Source organism: Diabrotica undecimpunctata, chromosome 4, assembly GCF_040954645.1.
Source record: "Diabrotica undecimpunctata isolate CICGRU chromosome 4, icDiaUnde3, whole genome shotgun sequence".
NCBI classification, from domain to species: Eukaryota; Metazoa; Arthropoda; class Insecta; order Coleoptera; family Chrysomelidae; genus Diabrotica; species Diabrotica undecimpunctata.
Genome location: NC_092806.1, coordinates 143,005,519 through 143,026,559, shown reverse-complemented (window position 1 = coordinate 143,026,559; position 21,041 = coordinate 143,005,519). Strand labels below are relative to the sequence as shown.

General features: G+C 32.8%; 1 protein-coding gene across 3 annotated transcripts in view; it reads right to left on the bottom strand.

Moving 5' to 3' along the window:
• Positions 1 to 570: 570 nt before the first annotated feature.
• Positions 571 to 21,041, bottom strand: part of LOC140440135 (transient receptor potential channel pyrexia-like) — a 165,584-nt gene continuing 145,113 nt past the window's right edge. For all 3 annotated transcript variants that reach the window (XM_072530428.1, XM_072530430.1, XM_072530429.1), the window contains 3 exons: positions 18,234 to 18,494; positions 9,912 to 10,143; positions 571 to 903 (listed from right to left, as the gene is read on the bottom strand). In XM_072530428.1, coding sequence (XP_072386529.1) covers positions 851 to 903; positions 9,912 to 10,143; positions 18,234 to 18,494 — 546 coding nt within the window. In that variant the 3' untranslated portion in view covers positions 571 to 850. The remainder of the gene's footprint in view (positions 904 to 9,911; positions 10,144 to 18,233; positions 18,495 to 21,041) is intronic.

The following is a 21,041-nucleotide window of genomic DNA, read 5'->3' as shown; positions in this document are numbered from 1 at the left end:
TGTTGTTTCTTTTGTATGAAAAATGCTTTTAGAACAAGAAAGTAACGTGTCCATTTTTATTACAAAATGTCAAGTAGTTTAGGAGATAATGCAAAAAAAAACAATTTTTATTTTGTAACTTCAAATGGCTGTAACTTTTTTTGTACTAAGGTAAGTTGGATTCAATAAATTTATTTTTGTCCCCGGAATGCGTGATTTAATTTATGACATATCTTTTTGAAATACCCTGTATTAACTACCTGAATCCCATAATACAGGCAGGGACAAAGATAGACAGAAAGTAAAGACACATTTCTAAGGAAGAAATGCTTAGGAGTCGCTTTAAATTTTTCGGCGATCCTCTAGTGTTTTGGACACATTTTTGAATTTATAAAGAATTGCTGTACTACCAAGCTTACGATATTTCTATTTTATTCTATTCTTCATAACTACACTAGTCTTAACGCCAAAAACGTTTAATATAATAAATCAGCTTCATATTACAAGAATAAAATCAAATCAAAGTTTCCCAAAAAAGAGGACATTAAAAGGTTAAAACGATTTCAGTGGTAAAATGGAATAAAATCAAAACAAAATGCAAACTTTCTTTATTAAATACTAAACTTTAACATTATAAACATTATACTGTAAAGAACCATCCAGCGAAAAGATTTATACAAGAACAACATTTGGAAGTACATTTACATTACAAAAAGTTCGGAAACTTCCTAATGACTTAAGGACACTGGAAAGAAATATTATTTATGCTTTCATTTTCTGCGTCTCTCCTCTTCTAATGATACGAACTAGTCAGAATTAATGGTTCGCTTAACGCTTCGCATCCACAGAAATTCTTCAACTAACTTCATAATTAATTTTCTTCTTTGAACTGCTTGTGGCTCTTTGCTATAGCAGTAATTGAATCTGCAAACAAAATATTAAAGGTGTCGTTTGGTAGACTTCAATTATAACAAGATTAAAGGACTCGCTTGCCCTCTGTCTTTGTTTATGTAAATTTAATGAGCTGGAAATAAAACGAAAAGTAGCTATTTATATAACAAGTTACAAAAGGGTTCATTAAAAAAATTTAACCCTTATAATAATGACAATATATTATTTAACAAGATTCCTTCTTTTGAATACCTCATCACTTCCATAATATAAAGAATTTAAAAAATATATTATAACCACCTAATTTTTAGAAAAATTTATTTTATTTCTTAAACTTTAACTACGGGCGCCCAACCAAAAATCTCAAATACGGGCGCGGTGTACTCTATACATCAGTTACAAATAGCCACAGAAAAAAAATTTCTTTAATAATTAGAACTATATTGAATTGCACAACTTGTGTTTAATCAATAATTAGTTATTATATAATAAAAAATAAAACTAAAAAATAATTCAAAATGGTAAACCAGTGAGAAAAAACGGAAACAGTAATTTATTACATATTGAAACACCAACCTAAAAAAAATGCGAACATTTTTAAATTTTTAACTAGTTAGAAAAATAAACACATACGAGTCTTTATTCACTTTCGTCTTCTTCCTGGTTATGTGAGTTAATACACTCAGGACAAATAATGGTGGACTGTTCTTTGCAAACCAATCTCCTGCATGTCTGACACGAAATGGTTGTCACTCTATTTTTACGCCTTCCGCAGCAATAGCACCTTCCTCGTATTTTTGATGGTGGTTCTTCTTCTTCTTGTTCCACTACGGTAGCTTTATATTTCTTCAGGAATAGTTTTAAATCTAAGGCAAACTCTGTATTTCAGCTCGTTCTGAAAGGTGTGGCCTCAACAAAGAGAAAGATAGTTCCTTTAAAAATATCCTTCTATATTTTTGAGGATTGTTTATATTTGCATCATTATACAGGATTTGGCTGTTAATTCCTGCGATGTTTAGGAGCTGAAAAAATATAACCATCGGCCACCTTTGCGTTCTCCTTAATACCGAGTATGTACCGCACATTTTATCTACTGTGTCGACACCTCCTTTGTGAGAATTATAATCTAAAATTATATTTGGCTTTTTTTTCTCCAGATCTACTGCAGAATCATTATGCATGGTTGATATCAAAGGCACAGCTTTATTTTTTGCAGGGACATATGACACTATAGTTACCTCTTTTTGAAATCCGAAAAGGGACGATCCAACTTCTCTTTCTTTATGTGGTAGGAACTCCAACGGCAGCTCCCGTTTATTTTTCTTTAGTGTGCCAACCATTGTTACTTTATCTTTCAAAAAATTATTGGCCAATGAGTAACTTGTGTTCCAATTATCACATGTCAAGTTCCGGTTGTTAAAATCCTTTATAAATTTGTTAAAATCCTTTATAAAAGGTATATAATTAAAAAACCCAATCGGGCTATGAAGACAAAACGTTTTCGGAATCCATATTCCATCATCACTGACACTGATGATGGAATATGGATTCCCAAAACATTTTGTCTTCATGACAGCCCGATTGGGTTTTTTAATTATATACCTTTTATAAAGGATTCTAACAAATCTTAATATTAGGTAACTTTGAGTATTTTTTTGGGAGAGTTCCAAATATATGTATTATGACTTTGACAGTTATTTCGCTATGTTTTTAAGCTAACAAATTTTGCATGAACCGTTTTATTTTAATTAATAAAAATATATAAACATAAAGAAATCATTCTCAACAATAATTTGCAAATTATTGAGAGAAAATAATAAAAGTTAAAAACAAATATTTGTTTTTCAGAATAAGATAGATATTTAGTCATGTTTTAAATCCCAATTTTCGTCCAGCCGTGTCCTTAAAAGACAGCAATATTTCTTTAATTTTGTTTTTAAAGCAAAATAATTGAAAAGTAAACAACCGTTCAAAATTAATTAAAGTCATTACCGCTGGAAATGTTTTCGTCACTTCTTAAAGGAAAGGTCGATGTCTAAAATGTTAGCGTTTTCACCTCCAAAGTTTTTAGAGTAAACTTCATAAAGTTGATTTAATTCAAGTAAAGATGTTTTATTAAGCGAAATGCGCTAAAAGGAAAATCTTGTGTAGTACGATACTTGAATAAAAGGGCCAAGTCTATTTTCAACTAAGTGGAAAATATTGGCATTGTTCCCAAAAATAAATGTAAATTTATAGGCGAGACAAACTTTATAATTACTTTTATAGGAGTAAAACTAACTAGAAAATTAGAGTATTAACCACTCATTACACCACTAAACTTGGAAAAAGGCGGGAAAATACGACAAGTATATTTTTAATCAATATTACAACCATTTTCAAAAAATAAAATGTCTACAAATTGTAAAGAACACAAATAAATGAGCCTAATTAGCCATGCTTTGAAAGTTAGATCACACCGGATGCAATTAAACATCATTTATGGAAACTACGCACTGATTTATTGCATCCATTAAACGAACCCACCTCATTTTTCTTCAAATAATGTGCAGAGTCTCTAGCCATCCCTATATCTCTAATAATGAATGCTTCTTTTAATCAAGCTTCTCTTTCCTCGTCCTGGAAATTGGTTTCGGTTACTCCTATATTGCAATACCTGGGGCATGTTATGCGTAATGAGAGATACAACCTACTTCAATTGATTATACAAGGGAAAATCCAGGGCAAGAGAAGTGTAGGAAGAAGAAGAATCTCATGGTTGCGTAACTTGAGGGAATGGTACGGATGCACATCAATTGAACTATTCAGAGCAGCAGCATCTAAGATCAGAATAGCCATGATGATTGCCAACCTCCGTCGCGGAGATGGCACGTGAAGAAGAAGACTCCTATATTCAAGATAGAAAATAAACTTGATTGCAATAATTATCGTCCAATTAGCCTTGTTCCTATTGTCGGCAAGGTCATGGAATCGATTATTTCGGAAGCTATGTCTGAATTTCATCTTCAAGAAAACGTCATCCCTCACCAACAGCATGGCTTTATCAAAGGTCGATCAACGATCACAAACTTTCTTCATTGTGTAAATGATTGGTCATTATTTTTAAACAATCGACATTCTGTCAATGTAATCTACTTAGACTTCTACAAAGCATTCGACCGTGTTCAAAAACGTCGATTACTAGCTAAATTGAATTCTATTTTATCTGCGGAGAGTTAATTATTTGGATTTAACAATTTATATCCGACAGATACTTTAGAGTTTGTATTGGGGAAGACTACTAACTAAATCCTATGACTAAATCCTAAAGTCAGTCAAGAGTGTAGTCCCACAAGGATCAGTACTTGGACCGCTACTTTTTTGTATCTACACCAGTGATCTTCTGCTCATTGTATTGAACAGGACATGATCTTTTAATCTCATTAGACGCAGTAAACCAACACGATCTTGATGCAATATTCAAATAGTCCTCAGAATGGTTATTTGCGCTTAACATTAAAAAAATGCGTTGTTCTACATATCGGCAAAAATAACCCATCACTACCGTACTTTATTAATGGACATCCCTTAAACTCGGTAACCTCTCACATCGATCTCGAAGTGATAATGAATAGTGACTTAAATTGGTGTGATCACATATTGTCGGAGTGTAAACGTGCAAACTCAAAACTGTTTTTGATCCGTAAATGTTTTGCGCGTATATCTATGTTAGTAAACTTTACTCAATATACGTTAGACATATTCTTGAGTTTGGCAAGCCAGTATGGAATCCAGATTTTAGTCGCGATAAAATTCTGCTTAAAAATGTTTAGCGTAAAGCCACAAGACTGGCATACGGCCGTGTAAGACCTAATTATGAAGATGAGACTATCCATGGTTCATCTCACGACATTCGAGCAGCGACGCCTTCGAGGTTACCTAATTATGTTCTTCCGTATTTTTAAACATAATTTTAGGACCCTAAACACCATATTCACTCTATATTAAGAGGAAAGATTAGGAGGCCATCGTTGAAAATTAAAAAGGGAACAAACTGCTGCATGGTCCAGGGTGAATTCTTGCCAAATAGAATATTTACTATCTGGAACAATTTGGATCAAGATTTTGCATCTTTAAAAATAAAAATAAACTTGATAGATCTTTAGTATATTTATAGGATTGTATTATTTCAGAACCGCAATATTTATTTAATTATTGTTTCACAATTTTTGTATGATGAACTTAATTTTAACTTTATAATTGGTATTAGTTTTATAAGGATATTTTTTCATTTTTTTTGCTTTTTGGGCATAATAGGAGCTCGCTTTTTGCCCTCATTTGTTAAATATTAATAATAATTGAAAATGAAATTAAATAAAAATTGAGAATAATAATTTATGTTTAGGGTCGCTGCCAGGGGATCGCCAGGGCACGTCTGGAGCCGGCGCTGGACGTGACAGCATGCGGGAAGTCGGTGGCAGGGTATTGAGGAGGCGGGCTCCTGTCATACAATCAGCTACAGCCCAAAAACAACAACAACAACCACAAGTGAGCCAAAAAACAACAAGAGCTCCACCCGCTGAAGGTGCTGCGCTGGAACATCAGCCGGCACTCACTCAAGCGGGACGACCGAGGCAGCGCATGAAATGGACTGTGTCTATAAATGAAAACATTTTGCGTTTGTGACGAACCTTGGTCAAGAAACGGTCGGCAATCGACAACAACTGTATGCCGAATTTTACAGGGAGTACCCAGAGATTCAAGTATCTGAACAGCGAATAGCAGATCAATACTGGGTAATTATAAGAAATAATCTTATCCCAGAGGCTAGACGCGATACCGTCAGAAGTGTACCCTAATAAGCAGATTCGTGAGCCCCTCATACAAAAAACTCAACCTGGTAATACGCAGCAGAACAACAATGAGTTGCACGATAGTCTGCTAAGAGAAATGGCACGTGTCGTACAAGAGTTTAATGGTACAAACCTACTTAGCAGACCACCGCTACCAAAAATTATATTGTGGAAGCCCATACATTAGAATACTTGCATATGCTGATTTACTGTGCAGCAACAGTAATTGCTAATGATATGGGTATTAAGATCAGAACACGATGGGGAACTAATATCGGAAGGACTGAAAACAGAAGTCGAAAAGTAATTAAAAGAGCTGTAAAAATAATTGTGTACACTCCAAGACACTCACAACATGATCCAGAAAACAACACAGCTCTACACTGCCTAGATACATTAAAACAAAAACTTTCCGTTTATTCAGATCGCCTAAGGAGATACAAAGTTAGTAACAAGTTTTTCAGCATACAGAGAAGGCTTTCTATAGGAAACTGAATTCCACCGTAGAAAATGTAAATAAATCATACCCAAGCCAAGAAGAAATTCACGAGTTTTGGGGAAATCAACTTTCGACGCCAGCTACTCATAACAACAATGCTGGATGGATTAAAGACACGACGAACAACTGTCAACACTACAGGACTATTCCTTATGAACCTTTCACCACTGTAGAAGTCTCGAACATTATTAAAGAGCTTCATAACTGGAAATCCCCTGGACCAGACGGAGTTCAAAACTTCTGTCTTAAGAAGCTCTGTTAAAGAAGAGTGTTCATGAGCTTTTAACAATATTTATTAATAATATTATTTCTAATTCAAAGAAAATATCATTTCTTATTTAGGGAACCACTTATCTAATACCGAAGGATCAAAATAACACCCAAGATCCAGCCAAGCACCGCCCAATTACTTGTCTTCCAACTTTGTACAAATTAATCACATCCTGTGTAGCCTAACCAGGCATATACAAAAAAAACCTTTTTACTACCTTCATTGACTACAAGAAGGCTTTTGATTTAGTGCCGCATGAATGGCTTATGGATATATTGAAAATATATAAAGTCGATGATAATCTCGTGACCTTTTTGAAGCATATAATGGCAGAGTGGAAGACTAAAATTCACCTTAAAATACCTGGTGAAACCAATATCGAAACTGAAGATATCCCTATTAACCGGGGCCTTTTCCAGGGACCCTCGTCTCAGCTGCTGAACTCCACTGACTCAGGATATAGCATAAAAAATAACATAACTGCAGTAGCGAAGCTGTATCATCTGTTGTATATGGATGATTTAAAATGGATGGCTTCCACTCGAAACCACCTAGATCAGATGCTAAAAACTGTAGAAAATTTCTCAAATGATATCAGTATGCATTTTGGACTAGATCAGTGCCGTATACTAAATATAGTCAGAGAAAAGGTTCAGTCCGGAGGTTTCGATATGCAAGATGCCCAAAACATCGAGGCAATGGGTAAAAATGATATGTACAAATATCTCGAAGTAAAACAAGCGCGGAAAATTGACCATAAACAAATGAAAACTGAACTAACTTCGGAGTTTGTGCGAAGATCAAGACAACTAAATCGGTCTCTTAATTCTCAAAAATTTGTTTAAGGCATTAAATACGTACGCCTGTTTCGCGCTGAGCTACTCGTTTGGTATTATAAAGTGGTCAAAAACGGATATAGAGGGTCTTCAGCGGAAAGTAAGAACACTTCTTACAAAAGCGCAAAAACATCAGCCACGCAGTGCAGTAGAAAGAACAACATTACCGCGGTATCAAGGAGGAAGAGCACTTACGGATATAGGTGAGCAATTGGATAAACAAATTGCCAATTTAAAAACTTATTTTCAGGTACAGGCTGACACATCTACTTTACATCGAGCAATTTGCGCAGTAGATGATACAACGCCAGTTAAACTGAGGGAACAAGAAATGCGCATAAACCACCTGACTTAGCCAGAAAAAATTCGCACCTGGATGAGTAAACCTCTGCATGGGCGACATCTCAATGAGATCAGCCAAGAATATGTCGACAATACAGCGTCGAACTATTGGTTGACATCAGGAAAGATGTTTCCCGAGACTAATGGTTTCCTACTTGCCATTCAGGAACAGGTTATTCCAACTAAAAATTACCTGAAATATATTGTTAAAGATCCTGTGCAAAACGACAAATGCTGATATGGATGCCAAGCCCAAGAAACCAACCAATCTTACCGGTGGCTGCCAGGCATTTGCCGGTACTGATTATAAAGAACGCCATGACTCAGTAGGAAAGGTTATCCACCAAGAACTAGCTGACAAACTGTGACTTCTCCAAACCGGCCGTCTTCCTTATTATCAATACGTCCCTGACAGAATGCTTGAAAATGACAACTACAAGCTATACTGGGACCGCACTGTACTTACAGACCAACCAGTGGCTCAATATCACTAATAAGCCATACCCTCAAAATATTTCTAAAGGTGATTCATGGAAGATTATATAGAAAACTAGAAGATGATATGGATGATACTCAGTTTGGGTTCCGCAAGGGACTGGGAACGAGAGAGGCATTGTTTGCTTGTAATGTCCTGTCTCAAAGATGCTTAGATATAAACCTAGATATTTATTCCTGTTTCATCGACTTCGAGAAGGCATTCGATAGGCTCCGACATGAAAAACTAATAGAAGTACTGAGAAACAAAGATGTAGACAGACGAGACTTACGAATCATTATCAATCTGTATTGGAATCAAAAGGCCAATATAAAGATAGAAGAACAAAAGTCCGAAAATATAGATATAAAGAGAGGAGTAAGACAGGGCTGTGTTCTGTCACCATTACTATTTAACTTGTACAGTGAAGCCATATTCCAGGAAGCGACAGCGGATCTGGGTGATGGAATCTCTGTAAACGGAAGAATAGTAAATAACATAAGCTTCGCTGATGACACCGTTATAATGGCAGACACCCTGGAATCGCTACAAGAATTGGCAAATAGAATTAACGATTATTGCATTAGATATGGACTAAAATAAATAAGAGAAAAACTAAATTTATGATTGTCTCAAAAACGCAACATGAAAATCAAAGGTTAATGATAGAGCAAACCCAAATAGAAAAGGCAGAGACATACAAATATCTGGGAACCTGGGTTGATGAGAAAAATAACCAAAGCAGAGAAATCAAAGTCCGAATTGAAACTGCAAGGCAAGCATTTGTGAAAATGAAGACAATGCTTACCAACAGAGACCTTCAGTTGCATCTCAGATTGAGGGCTCTAAAATGTTACATATTTTCTATCTTACTATATGGAATGAAAGCTTGGACATTGAAGAAACAACACATAAGAAAAATAGAAGCGTTCGAAATGTGGTGTTACAGAAGAATATTAAAAATTCAGTGGGTTCAGAGGATTACCAATGCTGAGGTACTACGACGTCTAAATAAGGAGTTAAAAATTATAAGCAGCATAAAAAGAAGAAAACTAGAGTATTTGGGTCACATAACCAGAGGAGAAAAATATGAGCTGCTGAGAATTATGATGCAAGGAAGGATCCAAGGAAGAAGCATAGGAAGAAGACGCATCTCCTGGCTTAGGAACCTTAGAGAATGGTTTAACTGTAGTTCACTACAACTTTTCAGAGCAGCAGCCAACAAATTGACCATAGCCGTTATGATATCCAACCTCCGATAGGAGATGGAACTTTAAAAAGAAGAAGTGGCTCATAATAGACCGGATCTCATCTAGTTAATAAACTTACTAGGAATACAACACTTATTGATGTGGAGACAGTACCTATTATTCTATCTACTACTGGCGTTATTCCCAAAAACCTGCTAGAGCACATAAAACAGCTGGGTCTAAATGAACATTACTATGAGGCCATGCAGAAAGCTGTACCACTCGCGACGTAAAGATGTGTACCAAAATCTTTGGGAGATACTCCAACATATCAAGTCACCTAGGGCTCGATAACATGCAAAGAGTCCACCAGAGCTCAATCATTTTGATACCGTAGGTATATGGGATGAGTGAATTTTCTCCTTATGGGGAGTGTGAGCCATATCTCTAAATCTGGAATAATAATAATTTAAAAAAATCAGTTTTTGTTTAAAATCATGAAAACAGTTTTAACAGATTTGCGTAAAAATTATTTTAAATAAAACTATATAATAGAATAAAAAATATTAAAAAATTAATAAAATAATTATATTTACCTATTATCCTTTTAGGAATTTTATTCTGTCTTTGGAATTCAGCGCACGATTTAACTTCGAATTCGTTATGGATGTAACTTCTTTTCAAAATAACTCTCTTTATTATTTCTGGCATATATTCGGAATTGAGGTGTTTGGAAGAGATTACTTTTTCCAGTTGGTGTAAAAACTCAGCTTGCTTTTCCAATTTTTTCGCCCGTCCTCGCCGGTGGAGTTCCTGTATGTCGCTCACCTTTAAAATAAATAAATCTGTGAAATGTTAACTGTCAACACAGTCCTTTTATATTTGTGATTTATTCTGCAAAGAATTTTCGGGTTTCTCGGCTTCGGATATATATTCCGCTCTTGAGAAGGAAAATTAAAATAATAACCCGAATCCTTTGTAGTATTATCATTTGGTAATTTAAACAGATGGGACAAAAATATTAATATTAATATTTACAATATCTTTATTTTTTTATATGTAATTTTTATATGTATAAAAAATCTTGCATCACGATGTTTGTCCAAGCTAATATTTAAAAACCACTAAACCGATTGCAATAAAATTTTATGAAAATGCATTTATTGGTCCAACTTAGGAGATACGATAATTTTTACCTTGATAAATGATCCTTTTTTGAAGTCCTAAGAAGGTCTAATAGGTGAGAAAATATGATGAAATTATAAAGAGAATAGTAGAAACAACGCTTTTATTTTTCCATAAAAACAGTTATTTTTTATTATATCCTACAAAATGTTAATAAAACTCTAACTCTACTACAGTGCTAGTTTATTTAAACAATAAATAACGTTTGACAAACGTCATGTTTATTTATTTTTTTCATTTCTCATAAACTCTTTCGAGAAAATATAATGAAATTTTGAGAAAAATAGTAAAAGCAGTTTTATTTTCTCATATACTTAGTTATAATATACTGATATCTACCATATAGGCATCAGATATCAATTTTTATTAGTTGTGTATTGAAATGTTTTTTCTGTGAAAAATATTTTAATTTTTGACAGAATTATATACAGGGTGGCGCACCGAAAACGAAACAGATGCATTTACTGGCAGATGATTCCTTTAAAAAAAAACGCTTGGACTCGTCGATTTTGTTATCAAGCGGGAAACAAAATTGATATAAAATCACATTAACATTTGCAGCCCCCTAAGCGGGGGTGGCACCATCCCTAAAATCTTATAGGAAAGGGGGTTCGAATGATCCATTATTTAAAAGGTCTTTCAACTCCCTTTACAATCATGTAAAATTCATGTACTTCAATTTAGTAGTTTTGGAGATTTATTGATTTAAAGTTTAAATACATCATCGTAAGAGGAGATCAATACATAGCAGCAAAGTTGTTAAAAAATAAAGAATGAACTGACCTGTCAGCCGAGTAAATGTTGAAAATGTTGATAACCCCACAAAAAGAAATCCAAAGGTGATAAATCTGGCGATCTTGGGGGCCATTCAACGGCACCTCTTCTACCAATCCATTGACCTGAAAAGGTCTGATCTAAATAATGCCGAACTCTTAATGCGTAATGTGGTGGGGCACCATCCTGTTGGAACATCAACATATTCTCAACGTATCGACCATCATTCTGATTTTCAATTATATCTGTTAGCGCAGGATCTATGGTATTTTGCAGTAATGTCAAATACATTTCACCAGTCAAATTTCCAGGTAAGAAAAAAGGACCATCCAAATGATCGCCAAAAATGCCAGCCCAAACATTTAATTTTTGTGGCTGCTGTGTGTGTACCTCATGGTAAATTCTGGGATTAGAGTCCGACCAATATCGACAATTATGACGATTTACTTCGCCATTTAAAGAAAAAGGAACATTCGTCGGAAAAGCAAATGTTAAATAAAAATTGTTCATCGTTCACTCATAACTTCACAAAATTCTAATCGCTTATCAAAATCGTCTTCATTAAGTTCTTGTACAAGGTGAATTTTATACGGATGAAAATTATGGGCCTTTTTAATCCGTTGGATAGTACGTCGACTAACACCACACGAAGTTTGCAATTTGCGGGTACTTAATGTAGGATCTACAATAACTTGCCCTAAAACCCCCACTTCTGTTGCTTCGTTCCTTATAGGATTTTCAATATTACGTTTTTTATTGGCGACTGATCCAGTTTCCCGAAATTTAGCTACAAGTTCTAGAACATATTTTCGGTGCACATTATTGTTCTCATGTCGCTCATTAAAAATTTGTGCTGTTCTATTAGCGCACTGATTATGTATAAAGCAATAAATGATATTTTAACAACAAAGATTGGTCAAATCAATCGCAAACTAATGTACTATTTCCTATTTAAAATAAGTACGTGGCATTCTCTACTTATCTTTCTTCAAGAAACAACTTTTTTTGTCACAAAGGACACTTCAATTGCTATTTTTATTATTAATAAACCATGGGCGTAGTAAATAAAAGCATTTACTTATCAAGAAAATGCTTTTACTCAAATTTCTTCTGAAAGAAGTACAAACTAATTTGATGTACCTATTAAAGTCTACTTTAAACTTTAAATCAATAAATCTCCAAAACTACTGAATTGAATACATGAATTTTACATCTTTATAAAGGGTGTTGAAAGACCTTTCAAATAATGGATCATTCGACCCCCCTTTTCATTTAAGATTTTAGGGATAATGCCACCCCCGCTTAAGGGGCAGCAAATGTTAAAGTGATTTTATGCCAATTTTGTGTCCCCCTCGAAAACAAAATCGACGGGTCCGAGCGTTTTTTCAAAAAAGGAATCATCTGCCAGTAAATGCCTCTGTTTCGTTTTCGGTGCGCCACACTGTATGATTAAAATTAAAACTTGTTAATATAAGCTCCCGGACTAATGTAATATTCAAGATATAAGAAAAAGCAGAATTAAGTGTTAATGTCTATGTTCTCTAATGTTAAACGGTTTTACATGTGTTTAATTACTATTCTCAGTTTCTCAGGCTAATAATTATTGTTTAATAAACTTTTGGACAGTATAGTTATTTTATTTATCAGGTTATGGGCCCAGAAACGGTATTACGAGATTTGAAAACTAGCCTGCCGACCGGTGCAGTGTGGTAAAAAGTTTAGTTGTTTCACGTTCAAGTCGTAAGTGGCCCCGTGGCCCCGTGGCCCCGTGGCCCCGTGTTTATTTTTTGCTACGTTCGAGTCATACAATTATAAAATAAACATTTAGTGAAGTGCAGAAATGGCCTTAGCTGTGAAAATTTATTCTGGGAATATTATCAAGTTTGAAGGGTCAAAGTTTCAACTATGGAAATTTAGTGTAACCATTTTGTTTAAAGAAGAGAAGCTACTTTTAATTATAAACGGTATACTACTATATGTCAAGATCAAATACAACATTTGATAAATTGTGAAAATGCTTCCGAAATGTGGTCAAGACTGTGGTCAATATATGAACAGAAGACAAAAATATCTAGATAGTTACTATGGCAAAAATTGTATGAATATAAAATGCATAACAATATAAAAGTTGCAAAGCATAATATCAACAATAGAACTATTAGTTAGACAGTTAAAAGATGGTAAAGAAACTATTAGTAATAGTGCAGTTTGTTCAAATGTAATTAATAGTTTGCCTCCTACATTTACTTCCTTTCGTACAGCCTGGGACTCTGTAGCTAGTGATCAGCAAACTTTCGAGAAATTAGCAGCAAGATTGTTTAAAGAAGAAACTAGAATGAATAATCATGACTCTAAAATATCCCGTCTTGCTTTACAAGTAGAGGCTTTACAAAGTAAACTGGAAGCCACCAGTAAAAGAAAACAAATACACAAGACTTAGACAGTAGAATTCTACCTGTAATTATTGTAAAGGGTAAGGGACATTGGGTTAGAGAGTGTAGAAAGAGAATACGTGGTTCCAAAAATGAAGATAAAAACATGTCATCAGGAAGTAACCTAGCATCAAGTTCGGCTTATATATGTGATATTTCTTCCATGTACTTGTCAACCTCCAGTGTAAATAAAAGTAAGTGGATATGTGACTTAGAAGCAAACCTACACATGACTGGTGAAAAATTGTTGTTTTCAAAATTAGAATCTCCATCTGAACCTATGTTTGTTATAATAGCAAACGACAAGCTGATTCCTGCAGAAGGTAGGGGTGTTATTGAAATACAGGCATTTGTCCAAGGTGAGTGGCATGATCGTACTATAAATAATGTCCTATACATTCCTGAACTTTGACACAGCTTATTTTTAGTGGGAGCTATGACAGATAAAAACTTTACCTATCATTCTCATAAAAACAGGTGTCAATTTCTAGAGCCAAATGGGAACATTTCATGTGTTGGAGTACGTAGAGATAATCTGTGGGTCATGCAATTTAGAGTTAAGCCTATTGTAGAATGTAATTTAGCTTGCAAATCATCAATAAAGTTATAACATGATCGCCTAGGGTACATCAACATCACTACAATTAAGAAAACAGTTAATTTGGTAGACAATATAAGAGTTAACGACAAAGAAGAATTTTTCTTTGAGACATGCCAGTATGGGAAGCAGTCAAGAAAGTCCCATAAAAGTCTTACAAGAAGCAGATCAGAGAAATCAGGTAAAATGATTTATACAGATGTATGTGGACCAGTAAACATTTCTTTTCCAAGTGAATCAAAATATTTTGTTTAATTTAAAGATGATTGTAGCATTTACTGCAGTGTTTATTTTATAAAGCACAAGTCAGATGTTCTCAACAAGTTTAAAGATTTTAAAATACTGATTTAAAATCAAACTGGCAATAAGATTAAGATTATAAGAAGTGACCAAGGTGAAGGAGAATATATCAATAATGACTTTCAGGACTTTTTCAGGAAGAATAGTATATTACATGAGTGTTCAGCTCCTTATACACCTCAACAAAATGGCCGCAGTGAAAGGCAGTCACGGACAATTGTTAAAAGTGCGAGAACTATGCTTATCAACAAACATGTGTCACAAGAATTGTGGACTGAAGCTGTAAATACTGCTGTATATGTTCTTAATGGAACAGCTTCAAGTCAAGTACAAAACATGACTCCATATGAAAGGTGGTTTGGGAGAAAATCAGATCTAAAGCACATTAGAGTTTTTGGCAGTACAGCTTACACGTTGATACCATCACAGTTTCGTAAGAAGTTTGATTCTAAATCAAGAAAATTATTGTTTTGATTTAATTGTAAAATTAAAAAGTAATCAATGAGTTTTTGTAGGTAATTTTGCAAATTCTGAAACTTATTTAGCAATTTATGTTGATGATGAATTTTTCATCTCAAAGTCAGAAAGAACTATTAATGAACTTTTAAAAACTTTAAAGCAAATATTTAAAATAACTGTACATTTAAATAGTAAATTACATTTTGTTGGACTTGAGATTGAACAAGATATTAGTGCAGGTATAATTCCTATTCATCAACATAGTTATATAGAAAAACTTGTTAAATTTAATATGACTAATACTAACACATTAAAGATTCCTGCAGAGCCTAGTGTACCTTTGTCTAAAGGAAATATTTTAAATTGTAATAAATCTTTGCCATATCGTGAGGCTGTTGGTTCACTAATCTTTCTGGTAACCACCAGTCGCCCAGATATTACATTTGCAGTTAATTAGGTAAGCAGATTCTTTAATGTTTGGAGTGATGAAGCAGTAAAACGAATTTTTAGATATCTGAAATATACTGCTCATTATAAAATTGTGTACAGAAAAACTACACAAATCAAGAGAATAGGCTACACTGATGCAGACTATGCTGGCTGCCTGGTTGCAAGAAAATCTACTAGTGGATATGTATTTATACTAGGTAATGGTACTATTACCTAGAAGAGCCAAAAACAAAACATAGTGGCACAGTCAATGACAGAGGCCGAATATGTGTCCTTGGCTTTCGGTATTAGAGAAGCTTTATGGCTTAGAAATTTTTTAAAAGAGATTGGAATTGATGTCTCACCTATCAACATATTTGTTGATAATCAATCTGCCATTAAGCTAACACAGGCACAACAGTTTCATAGCAGAACAAACATATTGATATTAAGATTCACTTTGTTCGAGATGAGTGTGAAAACAAGAATATCCGTGTAAGCTATGTCAATAGAAGTAATCAGTTAGCGGACTTGTTCACCAAAACATTGTCAAAGACAGTTTTTAACAATTTATTGAATAAGTTAAATTTATCAATTTAAACTATGTATTTGTTAGTTTATATTAAGCATTTGCTTTCGGTTAATCTAAGCTCCCGGACTAATGTAATATTCAAGATATAAGAAAAAGAAGAATTAAGTTTTAAGGTTGTGTCTGTGTTCTCTAATGTAAAAACGGTTACACATGTGTTTATTTATATTCTCAGTTTCTCAGGCTAATAATTACTATTTAATAAACTTTTATATGGGCAGTATAGTTATCTTATTTATTAAAAATAATTTTAAAATGTTCCACATAATTTATTTACAATAAAAAAGATTTTTCAACATTTTGTCTGAATAATTACTTGAATCATAATTGGTTTATTTAGCGTGCAATTTTGGCGTCGAAAAATGTGAATGTTAACGAAATTACCTTCCATAGACGCCCGTTAAGGTTTCTAGGCTCTGGAGTTTTACATTATGTGAAGGCCAGCCATACGCGTAAGTCATCAAAAAGTCCAACGTTTTATATCTAAAATCGTTACTTCCTAATTTGTCTTATTTGGAGATCACTTGAGATCACTTCAGTGTCGTTTATATTTTGCTCCTTTAATTATAGTTGAACATGTTTTTCATTTCTTTGCTTGTTTTTCTCATTCTCGTATTACAAGCTTTTCTAAATTTTTCTTCATACCATCAATCCATCTCATTCTGGGCCCACCCCTCGGTTTTTCTCGTTTAATTATTTTCTAAATATTGTTTTTGTATTTCTCTTATCAACCATCCTTTCTAAGTGCTCTAAACAACTTAATCGTTTACATCGTATATTTTTTGTAATAGTCGGTCTATTAAATATTCTATGTTCTTCCTGTCTGTAACACTGCAAAACGTTATATTCTATCTCATATCCTGTAACGCTAGAATATCTATTTTGTAGATATTTATTTGTTTAATAAGGTTTTGTAGTTCTATTAAAGAAAAGTAATAAATACTTAAAAAAAACGGGTGTGGCAGTCCGGTGGGACTGCCGGTGGAAGTTACACTTATATACACGCATTCGCCGTTACAAATTTATTTGGGAGTCAATCTGCACAATCATTACATATGTTATGCTATAGGTAAGACATAGCAGAAAGAGAAACATAATTAATAACAACTTACTAACAATTTATAAACAACTTTTGACCTGTAATAGGAGTATAGTAAATTAAGGATTGAATCAATATTTTGATGAAAATGTATATATTTATTTTCATATATGTATGAAAGGAGTTGAATGCAAAAATTTTTTTACACATATTCTGCAGTAAAATTCATTGTTTATTTTGTTATTAATATAATAATACAAATTAAAATGCAATATTCATAAGTATTTAAAAATGACAATAATATACCTACATAAAAAAATACACTACCATACAGTGCAACATAATTCAATATAATAATACAATACAAGTTAAAATGCAATATTCATAAGTATTTAAAAATGACAATAATATACATAACTTTTCAACTTACGCATATATGTTTAATTTATCATGTAATAATATTAATAAAAAAGTCCTCCCCGACTGGGAATCGAACCCCGGTCTCCCGCGTGACAGGCGGGGATACTGACTACTATACTACCCAGGACATGACACAAACGTATTTCAAAATTGACAGTTCTGGATCATACAGTGATTTATTGAGATTATTATTTTGAAATACAGAAGACTAATATAATTATGAACATTTAATAAATAATACAAAACATATCACATAAATAATAATATTAATAAATATTTTATTATGTAATGTAATATTATATGTATATATATCTTTATATAATATATATAATATTAAATAAATATATACCAAAGGAACATTTTTATATTCGAGAGAGGAAGAGAGAGAAAATATATCTTCTGTCTCTCTGTTACTCATTATCTTACATATGTAATGATTTCACAGATTCACTCCCATACAAATTTTAAACGTGGAGTGCGCGTATAGAAGTACAACTTCAAAAAAATTGTAGTGATTAATGACTTTAATATTATAGCTTTGAAGGTAACTGGTATTATCAATCTCGAGCAATATCCCATAAAAACCTGTATTATAGCTGATCAGAAAGCAAAGAAAATAAAAATTGATCTCCTTTCACAACCTGATCAGAAAATAAATATTTTAAATATCGTAAAATCTTATTTTACACTTACCGCAACACCCACCATCAGGTTCATCAATACAATACTTGTTAATATAACAAAAATAAGAAAGATAAATCGCGAAGTTGCTGGTAAAATTTTCGGTGAATCTTCGTCTTCTGCAAACATGTCTCCATACTCGAATTCACCCATCATCATAACAGTGGTTTTAACTAAAGCTCTCCAGGGATCACTGAATTGTGGAAAGTTGTGAAACTGAACAGAAAAGCTCAAGGTAAACCCAACAAGAAGACAGACATAGGCGAGTAATACCTGAAATTAAAAAATATGGTTTTAATTTTCTTAAATTATTCACTTTATCATACTGAAGTTAAAATATGTTGAATGTTTAGTTTTTATCTATATGTTAGTTAATTTTGTAGTATGTTCCTGATGATAAAAAAATAAATAACTAAACTGTGTGGAAACCACTTGGAATAAAATTGTTTGTGTCCTTATTATAGAAAATAATAAAAAACTCTGGGACACGTTAACTTTTAAATTTAAATGTACGCTTTTTAAACAAAAATTTAAATGTACAGGGTGATCCACGCAAGTCTGGCATAGTCCATAATGCTTATTTTTAATGAAACTCCCTGTATATTTTTATGTTTTTAAGAAATTGTTAACAACCTGATTTCAACGAACTATATCATGTAGGGTCTATAATGAATAGTAAAAGGTGAAATTTTGAAATTAATAAATTATCACGTGTTATGGTAATAGTTTAAATTAGCTAAATACAGACAATACACTTCTACTTCAAGTATCAGTATGTTGGAGAAAATTTCTGTTTAGTAACCGTGTTAACATTTTTTGTCATGAATAGGTAAAAACTGTCTAGATAGTCTGCCAATTAAACTAAATCGGTAGCTAAGCGGGTTGTTATCAATCAGTTGTTGGTGTGTTGGCAATTTACATTAAATTAATAAATTCCTAATCAAAAGCTAATTTTTTGCAGAAACAAAAATGAAATATTTAACTGAGACCCACCGATATGAGATTTTAATGACGATCGGTTACGGGGAGAATTGTAGAAGTCAAGTTGAAGTAGCAAACTTATTTAATCAGAGGTATCCTCAGTTGCCTAATATTGCGCAAGCAGCATTGCAGCAGTTTGGGCAGCTATTATAGGAGATCTTAATATTGGTCCTATATTTGTAGATGGTAATTTGACAGCGGAAAAATATTTAAGCATGCTAAGAGACGATGTTCTTCTTCAGTTGGCTAACTTATATCCCAATCCAATAGATCCGACCCTACCGCATGAAACTGTCTGGTTCCAGCAGGACGGTGCAACACCCTATTATGCTTTAATGGTGAGAAATTACTTGAATGCAATCTTCTTCAATAAATGGATTGGACGACGGGATACTATTAAGTGGCCAGCTAGATCGCCAGATCTAACGCCTTTGGATTTTTTTCTGTGGGGTTATCTCAAGAACAAAGTATATGCAACACAACCAACTAGCATTGAAGACCTCAAAGAAAGAATAACTACAGAAATACGGAATATTTCACCACAAACTTTAAACAAAGTTCGGGACGAGTTTTATAGGAGACTTTGTTATAGCCAACAACAAGGTTGAGAACATGTTGAGCATTTATTTTATTGTAATCTAATCAATTATCTCGGGTATTCTATAAATTAATTGTCTTAACTGTGAAGAAAATTATAATCAATTTCAAAATTTCACCTTGTATTATTCATAATAGACCCTACAAGATAAAATTCGCTGAGATCAGGTTGTCAAGGAGCTTTTAAAAACATAAAAATATACAGGGTATTTCATTTAAAATATAGATTATGGACTATGCCAGATTTGCGTGGATCACCCTGTACATTTAAATTTATGTTAAAAAGAGCACATTTAAATTTAAGTTAAGGTATATCAACGTTTCTTATTATTTTCTAAAATAAGAACACAAACAATTTTATTCCAAAAGTGGTTTACACACTGTATACAGGGTGCGGTATATGTGCGAGAAAGTTTATTTACTAATTTGTTGTAGGCAGTACGAAAAAATAATAATAAAGATTAAAGTTGCAGGACCATACTTTTTTTAATGCAACACCCTATATATTTTTACATTTTTGTACCCTTCTTTTTGTTTTTTTTTATATAAGGTTTGTATTGAGTTATAGAAAATAGTTTAAAAGATAATCACTTTTTTTTATTAATTTCGTAGCAAAATTATTATCCTGTAGAATTGTAGAGATTTGACATCTAAAAATATGCTAATACAAACCACAAAAGTGATAATAATTTAAACAAAAGATCAGAAATTCAAAATCTAAGCAAAATTTATAATTATATTCTTTCTTTATCATTTATATATAAAACTTGTAAAATGTCATATTTAATTCTCCATATATCTGTTACATATTTTCAAACATCTGTCAACGGTGAATAAATCTTCTTCTTTTTTGTTACTAAACAAAAAAGAATGTTTAAACGAAATTTTATTTTTGGCAATATAATTGTCAAACATATAAAATTTTAAGTTGGCATTTATGACATTGAGGCTTATTTGTAATTGGTTGCTATTTTAACTTATTTATAAATTCAATTATTTTTGTATTAAAAAAAATGTTTTCAAAATTATACTAAAAATTTTCAGAGAAGCATTTATTAGATTAGGACATTTTTATATTAATTATTTTCAAGATGTATTAGCAGCAATTTTTATTTACTAAACTAATTTTTATTTGGTAAGTTTGTTTAAAATTGTTTTTTCTTTCTAGTTCAATCTTGTAAGATATGTTGTCGTTTTTAGCTCTTGATAATAATTGTAAACACAATTGAAAGCTCGAGATAT